Source organism: Sinohyriopsis cumingii, chromosome 4 (genome assembly GCF_028554795.1).
Source record: "Sinohyriopsis cumingii isolate HCF-2022 chromosome 4, ASM2855479v2, whole genome shotgun sequence".
Lineage (NCBI taxonomy): Eukaryota > Metazoa > Mollusca > Bivalvia > Unionida > Unionidae > Sinohyriopsis > Sinohyriopsis cumingii.
Window position 1 is genome coordinate 102,372,317 of NC_142964.1, and position 13,465 is coordinate 102,385,781.

The window sequence follows — 13,465 nt, forward strand, 5'->3', positions numbered from 1 at the left end:
ACAGTCATATAACTTGAGGTAAAGATGTATCACATTGCACATGACACACTACAGTCATATAACTTGAGGTAAAGATGCATCACATTGCACATGACACCCTACAGTCATAACTTGCAGTAAAGATGCATCACATTGCACATGACACTCTACAGTCATATAACTTGAGGTAAAGATGTATCACATTGCACATGACACACTACAGTCATATAACTTGAGGTAAAGATGCATCACATTGCACATGACACACTACAGTCATATAACTTGAGGTAAAGATGTATCACATTGCACATGACACTCTACAGTCATATAACTTGAGGTAAAGATGCATCACATTGCACATGATACACTACAGTCATATAACTTGAGGTAAAGATGTATCACATTGCACATGACACACTACAGTCATATAACTTGAGGTAAAGATGCATCACATTGCACATGACACCCTACAGTCATAACTTGCAGTAAAGATGCATCACATTGCACATGACACTCTACAGTCATATAACTTGAGGTAAAGATGTATCACATTGCACATGACACACTACAGTCATATAACTTGAGGTAAAGATGCATCACATTGCACATGATACACTACAGTCATATAACTTGAGGTAAAGATGTATCACATTGCACATGACACACTACAGTCATATAACTTGAGGTAAAGATGCATCACATTGCACATGACACCCTACAGTCATAACTTGCAGTAAAGATGCATCACATTGCACATGACACTCTACAGTCATATAACTTGAGGTAAAGATGTATCACATTGCACATGACACACTACAGTCATATAACTTGAGGTAAAGATGCATCACATTGCACATGACATACTACAGTCATATAACTTGAGGTAAAGATGTATCACATTGCACATGACACACTACAGTCATATAACTTGAGGTAAAGATGCATCACATTGCACATGACACCCTACAGTCATAACTTGCAGTAAAGATGCATCACATTGCACATGACACTCTACAGTCATATAACTTGAGGTAAAGATGTATCACATTGCACATGACACACTACAGTCATATAACTTGAGGTAAAGATGCATCACATTGCACATGACATACTACAGTCATATAACTTGAGGTAAAGATGTATCACATTGCACATGACACACTACAGTCATATAACTTGAGGTAAAGATGCATCACATTGCACATGACACACTACAGTCATAACTTGCAGTAAAGATGCATCACATTGCACATGACACTCTACAGTCATATAACTTGAGGTAAAGATGCATCACATTGCACATGAGACACTACAGTCATATAACTTGAGGTAAAGATGTATCACATTGCACATGACACTCTACAGTCATATAACTTGAGGTAAAGATGCATCACATTGCACATGACACACTACAGTCATAACTTGCAGTAAAGATGCATCACATTGCACATGACACTCTACAGTCATATAACTTGAGGTAAAGATGCATCACATTGCACATGACACTCTACAGTCATATAACTTGAGGTAAAGATGCATCACATTGCACATGATACACTACAGTCATATAACTTGAGCTAAAGATGCATCACATTGCACATGACACTCTACAGTCATATAACTTGAGGTAAAGATGCATCACATTGCACATGATACACTACAGTCATATAACTTGAGGTAAAGATGCATCACATTGCACATGACACACTACAGTCATATAACTTGAGGTAAAGATGCATCACATTGCACATGACACTCTACAGTCATATAACTTGAGGTAAAGATGCATCACATTGCACATGACACTCTACAGTCATATAACTTGAGGTAAAGATGCATCACATTGCACATGATACACTACAGTCATATAACTTGAGGTAAAGATGCATCACATTGCACATGACACTCTACAGTCATATAACTTGAGGTAAAGATGCATCGCATTGCACATGATACACTACAGTCATATAACTTGAGGTAAAGATGCATCGCATTGCACATGACACTCTACAGTCATATAACTTGAGGTAAAGATGTATCACATTGCACATGACACTCTACAGTCATATAACTTGAGGTAAAGATGCATCACATTGCACATGATACACTACAGTCATATAACTTGAGGTAAAGATGCATCACATTGCACATGACACACTACAGTCATATAACTTGAGGTAAAGATGCATCACATTGCACATGACACTCTACAGTCATAACTTGAGGTAAAGATGCATCACATTGCACATGACACTCTACAGTCATAACTTGAGGTAAAGATGCATCACATTGCACATGACACACTACAGTCATAACTTGCAGTAAAGATGCATCACATTGCACATGACACTCTACAGTCATATAACTTGAGGTAAAGATGTATCACATTGCACATGACACACTACAGTCATATAACTTGAGGTAAAGATGCATCACATTGCACATGACATACTACAGTCATATAACTTGAGGTAAAGATGTATCACATTGCACATGACACACTACAGTCATATAACTTGAGGTAAAGATGCATCACATTGCACATGACATACTACAGTCATATAACTTAGGTAAAGATGCATCACATTGCACATGACACTCTACAGTCATATAACTTGAGGTAAAGATGCATCACATTGCACATGACACTCTACAGTCATATAACTTGAGGTAAAGATGTATCACATTGCACATGACACACTACAGTCATATAACTTGAGGTAAAGATGCATCACATTGTACATGACACTCTACAGTCATATAACTTGAGGTAAAGATGCATCACATTGCACATGACACTCTACAGTCATAACTTGAGCTAAAGATGCATCACATTGCACATGACACTCTACAGTCATATAACTTGAGGTAAAGATGCATCACATTGCACATGACACTCTACAGTCATAACTTGAGGTAAAGATGCATCACATTGCACATGACACACTACAGTCATAACTTGCAGTAAAGATGCATCACATTGCACATGACACTCTACAGTCATATAACTTGAGGTAAAGATGTATCACATTGCACATGACACACTACAGTCATATAACTTGAGTTAAAGATGCATCACATTGCACATGACACGCTACAGTCATATAACTTGAGGTAAAGATGCATCACATTGCACATGATACACTACAGTCATATAACTTGAGGTAAAGATGCATCACATTGCACATGACACGCTACAGTCATATAACTTGAGGTAAAGATGCATCACATTGCACATGACACCCTACAGTCATAACTTGCAGTAAAGATGCATCACATTGCACATGACACTCTACAGTCATATAACTTGAGGTAAAGATGTATCACATTGCACATGACACACTACAGTCATATAACTTGAGGTAAAGATGCATCACATTGCACATGACACTCTACAGTCATATAACTTGAGGTAAAGATGCATCACATTGCACATGACACTCTACAGTCATAACTTGAGGTAAAGATGCATCACATTGCACATGACACTCTACAGTCATAACTTGAGGTAAAGATGCATCACATTGCACATGACACACTACAGTCATAACTTGCAGTAAAGATGCATCACATTGCACATGACACTCTACAGTCATATAACTTGAGGTAAAGATGTATCACATTGCACATGACACACTACAGTCATATAACTTGAGGTAAAGATGCATCACATTGCACATGACACGCTACAGTCATATAACTTGAGGTAAAGATGCATCACATTGCACATGATACACTACAGTCATATAACTTGAGGTAAAGATGCATCACATTGCACATGACACTCTACAGTCATAACTTGAGGTAAAGATGCATCACATTGCACATGACACTCTACAGTCATATAACTTGCAGTAAAGATGCATCACATTGTACATGACACTCTACAGTCATATAACTTGAGGTAAAGATGCATCACATTGCACATGACATGCTACAGTCATATAACTTGCAGTAAAGATGTATCACATTGTACATGACACACTACAGTCATATAACTTGAGGTAAAGATGTATCACATTGCACATGACATGCTACAGTCATATAACTTGAGGTAAAGATGCATCACATTGTACATGACTCCCTACATACATAACTTGATGTAAAGATACATCACATTCAACATGACACCCTACATTCAAAACTAGGTCACATTGATCTGGGTTGACCTTTGTATTTAGTTTCTCACACTATTGTCATCAGTCATGTAACTTGGTGTGTAGATGCATCATGATGAGTACAACCAACGAGAGTAAATACTAGGTCACCATGATCTGTATCTTACACTCCGTTGACCTGTATTTACCAGTATGTTATGCTTGATTTCTCAGATATTAATACTAGTGGTTTCATGTTTGTGCAAAATTGGGAATAGCAGATATCTAGTAGTAACTGTAATGTTGGTCCATTATCTGTTCTTGGATTAAAAGGATTAACTCGGTGATTAAACCACTGTTAAACATTTTCATCTCAAACTTAGGTGGATATTTCTGTTATGTATAGACCATGTCAACATAAGATCCAGTTCAGAACATTGCTGATACAGGGACTATCCAAAGTGTCATGCTTATTCCACATGATACTTAGACTAGACTCCAGCTTGAGTCCAGACATTTGCTTGATTACTAAACTATGTCAGGCAGTGCAAATCTTTCACATCAGATGGTTATTAACTTCCCATAGAGAGATCACTTCCTCACTTGGGTTGCTCACATTCACCTCGCATTATCAGGATCTACTTCATTTGCATTTTTGTTCCAGACCAAGACAAATTATGTCTCATTTCTTGAGGGATAGCTAGTTGTCTGTTTTATGTCCACTATTCATTGTCTGTCATCATCCATTGATCCATTGGCACTAGTTTGTGATCTTTATATCGTCTGACGTAGTTGAGAAATAGGTATGATTTTCTGATGGTAGTTTTGGTTTTTGGTAGTGTTGTTGACCCAAGTTTGTTAGAACTACTCCTCCTAAACTACTTGAAGGATTGCCTTGAAACTTTACATGGACAAATGTGCATCCAAAGTTCCGGCTGGTCCTAAATGAAAATGTTGTTGCTCGGACATCCAGTATGGCTGCCATGTTGGCTTTACTGAAAATCTTGTTACTGCTATTCCTTCTGAATGAATCAACATGGGGTTTTCACATAATTACTTTTTATGATGTCTAGTTCATTGTAAATGAAAATGGTGCTGATCTGATAACAAATATGACCACCATGGCAGACATCTTGAATTTTTGTTATCACTGCTCCTAAACAGAAAGTCATATTGACATGGGGTTTTCAGAATTGTCAAATCAGTACAATACTTTCACCAAACGTCTATATGTAAATGGTGCCAATTTTATATCAGATATGGCTGCCACATTGACTATCTTAAAAAAACTTGTTATTGCTACTCCTTCTGAATGCAAGGTTCCCACAGTCATCAAAAAACAATGGAAAAGGCATGGAAAATGGTCAGAAGTCATGGAAAGTAATGGGTATGTCATGGAAAATGGCTAACAAATTTTGTTTAAGTGAGTGGAGTGACATCGGTGGTTTCAACATACACAAGTTAATAAGAAAAAATGGTATATTGTTGAAGTCTTGGAAATTATTTTTGGCAGTAGAGTGTAAGTTCCTTTGATTTACTCTTGATTTTGTTCATGTGTATACAGTATGACAAGATCTGCAGCCTTTGCTAGTAGACAGATATTATTTGTTCAGAATTATTCCTCATTACAGAACTTGAAGAATGCTTTTAGATATTTAATGTTCATTATTGTCAGGGTTCAGAATTAGGAATTTTTTAAGGTAACCCACAGGATCACCAAATAATATTTATACTGTTCAGCCTAAATTTGACTTATCCAGGTAAAATCAAATAAAAGCTAGTTCAGTTTCTAATTCAGCATTTATTATTCATTAATATCAGCTCAAAATAATAAGTGTATCTCACCAAAAAGAAATGATATAACTTGCTCAGTTTCATTTCTCAGGAAACTCCATGCAGAATATACACAACATGACAGTTTTTATGGGGTCTTACTTAAGCTATTTGTGTTCATTTTCCTTGCATTTCTGGTGATTTATTGGCCTTTGGATATTTGCAATCATGTTCTCACTTGTCATCATCTAATTTCATCCATTTTACTGGTGACTTTGTTCCACATGTTTACAACTGTCATTGCACATTGCACCAAATGTTTATCAATAATGATATAAATACTAAACACGTTTTCGTGTAATTCTAGATTATTTGTTAATTCCATAAACATAACCCTTTCTGATCGATCAATACCAGCTGGAGACCATTCACCATTTCTTATCATCGTTAATAAAAGCAGTGCTTGGGGCTGTACCCAAAGTTAGTTCCATGTACAAAAAGAGTTTTAACAATACTAACACTAATTCATGTAATGAATTGAGGAGTGGTTTAAAATATGGCCTTTTGCACCATGTGCATTTATTGTGCCTCATCAGGTACTCACTTAATAAATATATCAATTAACCACCAAAGGGAATGCCAATTCACAACCACTTCCTAGATGTTATTATAGCGACTGGTGGTAACATTCACTGTTCCAATGGATTAGTGATGGCTGGATTTTAATGATCCATCAGCAAAGCCACTAACATGGATACAGGTTAGTGTTAAATTTGAGCCCTGCTATAAATTTATCAGACATAAAAAGTTAATTATCATAAAACAGGTAAAATGCCATGGTCAGGGTGGTGACAGAAAAATGGTATTATTTTCAGACTGAACATTTCATGTCTAACTTCAGTTAGTTAAATTGTCATTATTTTGCATTGAATTAAAAGATAATATCTGAAGAAATTGTTACAGTTACTGACAAATGAGGGAATTTATTATAACTAGTTGAGGATGAAAATCAACAGAGTTTACAAAGGTGCAAGTTTCAGTTTTCAGTTTTTCTTGCTTTCAGAATCTTTGAAGTCAGTGACAATTCTAAGCTGGAAAGGGCCACGACACTCTTCACAGATCAAATGTTTACAGGCCTGATGAGTGAAGTCGTTGACACAGAAACTGGTTAGTACATGTGTTACATCCAGACTAACTTTTCATGCCATACAACATACAGTTATGGTAATTAAAAAGAGTTATACCATAAAACAATTCATTTGATCCAGTTGTTCACCAAACCATAAGACAGAGTAATCTTATAGTATGACACTGCATCTGTCATGTGTAGTGTATATATCAGTAATCTTTCAGCATTTTCTCTTGTCATCACAAAAACCAGTGAATAATTTCAACTTAGTTTAGCAAGGAGCATCCTGCATTAAAGTTCTTTTCAAAATTTGTACAGTTGATACAAATCTGCCATCAAATATATCCACCATTACTTAAAAAGAAAAACCTTTTACAACTTTTCTCTAAAACTGCTTAGCAGAATATGGCCTAATTTTACAGAAGCATTGTGGCCTGAATGTCATTCAAATTTTACAGAAGCATTGTGGCCTGAATGCCATTCAAATTTTACAGAAGCATTGTGGCCTGAATGCCATTCAAATTTTACAGAAACATTGTGGCCTGAATGCCATTCAAATTTTACAGAAGCATTGTGGCCTGAATGCCATTCAAATTTTACGGAAGCATTGTGGCCTGAATGCCATTCAAATTTTACAGAAGCATTGTGGCCTGAATGCCATTCAAAGTTTACAGAAGCATTGTGGCCTGAATGCCATTCAAATTTTATAGAAACATTGTGGCCTGAATGCCATTCAGATTTGTACAAATGGTGCCAGTTCACCATCAGATGTAGAAGACATAACTGAAAATACGAAAACTTTGACACAACTGATTCTCAAATGCTGCTGAACAGAATTGATCATATTTGACACAAAGGATCCTTTTATACAAATGATGCAGATTTGCTATCAAATATGTCTGCAATTACTAGAAATAGAAAAACTTTTAAATGATTTCTGAAAAAACACATAATAAAATTTTACCAAAACTTGATCAAAAACATTTTGGCAAAAAGGCCATTTAAATTTTACCAGATGATGCCAATCCACCATCAGATAGGCCACCATTACTTAAGAAAGGAAAATACCTTAAATGGCTTTTCAGAAATCATTAAAAAAGAATTTGACCAAATTTAAGAAGAAACATTCTTGCATGAGGGTCTTAAAATGTGGATAAATGATATCTATCCACTATCAAATATGGCCAACATTACTAAAAAAAGAACATTTCAGTGACTGCTTTTCACAAACAGATGAATATTATATTACAGAATTTAACAGAAATTATTCTTGCACAAAGCCAGTTAATCTGTATAAATGATGACGATCCAAAACAAGTGAATGACTGTAGAGAAGTTGATGAAATTTGATAAAAATGATCCAAGCAATAAGACCTTTAAAATTTGTACAAGTAATATTGATCTACTATCAAATTTGGCTGCATTATAAACGGTGAAGTAAAATAAAAAATCTTTTTCTGAAAAATTTGAATGTAATTCACTGTTACATTGAATCCAGGCTTAAATGATAATGATCGATAATTCAATTTGGACATTGTAACTGAAAATAGAAAAACCTTTAAACAACTTTCAAAAACCAGTCAAAAAAGTTAACATAATTTCACAGAAAGCAACCCCGGCGTAACACCTCTCATTCTTGCACAAATGATGCTTATTTGCCATCCATAGAGACCCAAAATTATTAAAACCAGTGTAAGAAACCATCATACCATCTTAGGTTTTTACCTTTAGATAATTATCAGCCAGATGAGCCATGTCTGATGCTCTTGGGTCTCTTGTTTTATCACACAGTTTGTTTTAGTTTGTAGAACTATCACATAGACTTGATGCACTGTCCCACATATCAAGATTTTTGCTTTTCATTTGACTATATTAGCGCCTATGGGGAAAGACTGTAAACTGACTGTATAACTTTAACTTATCTGATATTCTGATGATAAAATATATTTATTGCCCTACATATAGACTTTTATGTGTTGTGTTCCATCAACATCATTTTGGAAAACATTATGGGATAGTGTAACTGGCACAGCTCAAAAACCATTTAGCATATTTGGATGTAGTTTGGTATGAACATTACCTCATAGATGTAGATGTTTATTTTACAGGAAAGAGTTATGCCCCCCCCCCAAGTAATTTCATCTCTGTGCATAGTATGTTATGTGTAACTAGCATAGCACAAGAACTATTCAACATATTCTGATGCAATTCAGTATGAACATTACCTCATAGACCTAGATGTGTATTTTACAGGAAAGAGTTATGAACCCCACCCCCAAAAAAGTAATTTCATATATGTGCATAGTATGTTGCATGTAACTAGCATAGCACAAGAACTGTTAAACATATTCTGATGCAATTCAGTATGAACATTGTCTCATAGACTTATGTGTAACATTCATAGGACTAGTCTTTTCTGCTCTATTTTGGACAAAGTTATGCCTCTTGTTGAGCATATTTTTGTCTTGACAAGGAAGCTTGGAATGTTGGTAGCAGTCAGCATAGCTCAAGAACCGTTCAACACATTTTGATGGAATTTGGTAAGAACATTTTCTCTCAGACATAGATTTGCATTTCTATGGGCTTTGATTCATCTTTACCATTTTGGACAGAGTCCTGGACCTTGTCAGTCACCTTGATAACTGGATATTAAGTGGTTTGGGTTTTGTATCTACTTCAATATGGATAGAGTTATGGCCCTTCAAAGTTAATTTCATATTTGTACATGGTATATTTGTACATGGTATGTTGCTTGAACCAGCATAACCCAAGAACCATTAAACATATTCTAATGCAATTTGATATGAATATTGTTCTTATGTGTCATTCCAGTTTGGAAAGAGTTATAGCCCTTGCCTTATATATTTGTCTTTGCATGAGATGTTGCATGTATTAATGAGACTTGAAGGAATAGGATTTCAGGCATTCCTTGTCATCATTTGGAGGAGTCATGGCCCCAGAATGCCCATCTTCTCCTTTGTTTGCCCAACACAAACTCCTCTTTTTATTGATCATTGGAGTAAATTGATGTTAGCAGGACCCATGATGATGTACCATCAATAATCAATAATAGCTCGAGTCTTTCAGTAGCTTTATGAGAAAATATAAGACATGTTCTCCAATTGCTGTAATTTCTATGGAAATTTTCATAACAGGTATGGGCAACAACACAAGATATCGATATTACATAATCTTTTTCTATTATCATCAACAGTTTCTGTGATAGTTCCTTGCCATTAATGAAACTAATCTCATGAGTTCCCAGTTTTTTTAAAGTGTTTGATATATTACTCACTTGTTCTAAGCTCCTTTTTGACTTTGAGTGAAGACATTGGCACTGACACATAAAACCTGTAAACATGGAAGGTTTAAACTCCTTATGCAAAATCCATTGACTTCCATACTAGTGGGATAGTTTGTGGATAAAGAAAGTTGATGATAAAACAAATATAGACTATTTCTTATCTTTGATGAACAGTATTTAGCAGTTGAAATGTGGGGGCATACCTAAGTTCCATAAGGTAAATTTTCCTGCTTGTCTGAAGGCCAAGTGAACTTTAGCATGACCATTCATTGCCTCTCTTACTCCATCTGTAAATGTCTAATAATTTTTTATCACCACCATTGTTTGTTGGAAGTTAAGCTTAAGGCCAAAAAGCTTGAATGATGTAGTCACTGAATGACCTGTGATAAATTAGCATTGTTATAAGCTCTCTCTCATTAACCCTCCACTGCCTGACTTCTGACAGGTAGTGCCCCTTTACATTTCTGTGACGAGCTGTACAGGTTTGTAACAAGTGAAGTAGTGGATACAGCGACAGGTAAGAGCTATGCAGTATATGGAATGGGCTGCAGAAATAAGTTTGGCTTGCTTAAAAATACCACAGATTTCTCATGTAATTAAAAGTTTTTAATATACATGCATTCAAGACCTAATTATTAAAAGCATTTCTTTAACTGTCTTTGTAAATGTCCATGCCAGAAATTGTTAATGTTCCCAACAAATGGAGACACCATTGCATTTAAATTTTATGTCTCATTTTTGGCTTGGAGGAATTGAAATCTCTTCCAAGCCTATTGCATGTTTTCTGCTCTTCTATTGCTAAGAATAGTTTGTGTTTCTAATACAAAGGCACTTTCTATATTTAGTTCTATTGGCATTTTGACCTTGAAAAATGCCAGTAAAGCTATTTTAAAGAGCATAACTCAATTTCTATTCCTTAATGGAATGATTACACTCAGAGTGGTTACCTCCCTTGGTATAGTTTGTCTGCCTCTGTGTAGTGTAGTGCAGAATCATTTCGGTAGAAAATGCTCATTAAAGGTTATTGCTTAAATATTTTCTCACAGAATATTTGATTATTGTTTTAATCAGTTCATTATTAAGAAACGAAGAGAACAAAAGACTTAAAACATTTATAGTTCAGATTACATGCATTTAAAGAGATATTGGTATTTAAGCAAGTTTCCAACACTGGGTTGCTATGGCATGCATGTTTTTTAGTGTAGATTTTTAATACTACATCTGTGAAAATGGAGTTTGTTGTGTTTTATTGGACATGAATAGAAGAAATTAATACAGTAATATTTTGTCTTCATGTTACATGTTTGCACTTTACTTTTTCATTGCTGATAAAACTTTGTCCATTTTACATAATTCCAAATGTGACAGTGATTTATGTAATGAAAACAAAAAGATTGGTTTGTTGTGTTTTTGCTTGGATTAAATATAAAGGATGTAGGTATATGCCATGAAGTTTGGTCAACTATACAGTGATCATTGATTTTGAAAACCAGTAATAGCTTTCATCCATACAGCCTCATAAAAAGAGATTTTGCTTGTTCATATTATTTTATCTCTGATCTAAACAAGGGATTTATTTAAGGCTTTTATGAATGACACCTTGAAAATGCATATTTCAGTAAGATTACAATGGACAAATATTTAACATAGCTGAGCTATGTTGATGTACTTGTAGTAACATAATTTTAAAAATTTGTTAAAGGTAAGTGATGTTTTTCATGTCCAAACCGTTGCAAATATAAGATGGATATATACAGTTACAAGTGTATGCCACTCTACTCAGATAATGTTCTTTGCTACCTTAATAATAGCTTTAGTATCTAAATCAAAGCCAGTTAGCATGTAGCTCATAGGGAGGAAAACATAGCATCCCTCATTCATCAGATGTATAACACATAAAAGTACTAAGTAAGTAATTACTTTTCTGTCTGATTATTGAAATTGCTTGTTACATTACTACTACATTAATGCTACATTACTCCCTTAGATAAATAAAAAATAAAAGCACTGTAAGTAAGTAATTACTTTTCTGTCTGATTATTGAAATTGCTTGTTACATTACTACTACATTAATGCTACATTACTCCCTTAGATAAATAAAAAATAAAAGCACTGTAAGTAAGTAATTACTTTTCTGTCTGATTATTGAAATTGCTTGTTACATTACTACTACATTAATGCTACATTACTCCCTTAGATAAATAAAAAATAAAAGCACTGTAAGTAAGTAATTACTTTTCTGTCTGATTATTGAAATTGCTTGTTACATTACTACTACATTAATGCTACATTACTCCCTTAGATAAATAAAAAATAAAAGCACTGTAAGTAAGTAATTACTTTTCTGTCTGATTATTGAAATTGCTTGTTACATTACTACTACATTAATGCTACATTACTCCCTTAGATAAATAAAAAATAAAAGCACTGTAAGTAAGTAATTACTTTTCTGTCTGATTATTGAAATTGCTTGTTACATTACTACTACATTAATGCTACATTACTCCCTTAGATAAATAAAAAATAAAAGCACTGTAAGTAAGTAATTACTTTTCTGTCTGATTATTGAAATTGCTTGTTACATTAATGCTACATTACTCCCTTAGATAAATAAAAAATAAAAGCACTGTAAGTAAGTAATTACTTTTCTGTCTGATTATTGAAATTGCTTGTTACATTAATGCTACATTACTCCCTTAGATAAATAAAAAATAAAAGCACTGTAAGTAAGTAATTACTTTTCTGTCTGATTATTGAAATTGCTTGTTACATTAATGCTACATTACTCCCTTAGATAAATAAAAAATAAAAGCACTGTAAGTAAGTAATTACTTTTCTGTCTGATTATTGAAATTGCTTGTTACATTAATGCTGCATTACTCCCTTAGATAAATAAAAAATAAAAGCACTGTAAGTAAGTAATTACTTTTCTGTCTGATTATTGAAATTGCTTGTTACATTAATGCTACATTACTCCCTTAGATAAATAAAAAATAAAAGCACTGTAAGTAAGTAATTACTTTTCTGTCTGATTTCTAGATTAGTTCTGAAGATAATAAGCATCTATTAGCTAGGAATATAAGTTAAAAATCCAGATGAGTGTTTGATATGTTTCTGACAAGTAGCTTTCTTTCATCACCCAGTAATGAGTTACTTCTTTTTAGTAATTGAGCTGACAACATC

General features: G+C 34.2%; 1 protein-coding gene across 2 annotated transcripts in view; it reads left to right on the top strand.

The window, feature by feature from the left end:
• The window catches only part of LOC149801796 (uncharacterized protein KIAA0825-like), a 136,291-nt gene that overhangs the window by 97,156 nt on the left and 25,670 nt on the right, over window positions 1–13,465 (top strand). The window contains exons 23-24 of one of the 2 annotated variants that reach the window (XM_089956141.1): window positions 6,913–7,016; window positions 10,728–10,799. In XM_089956141.1, the coding sequence (XP_089812267.1) occupies window positions 6,913–7,016; window positions 10,728–10,799 (176 nt within the window). The remainder of the gene's footprint in view (window positions 1–6,912; window positions 7,017–10,727; window positions 10,800–13,465) is intronic. The other variant, XM_089956142.1, reaches the window with a different exon arrangement.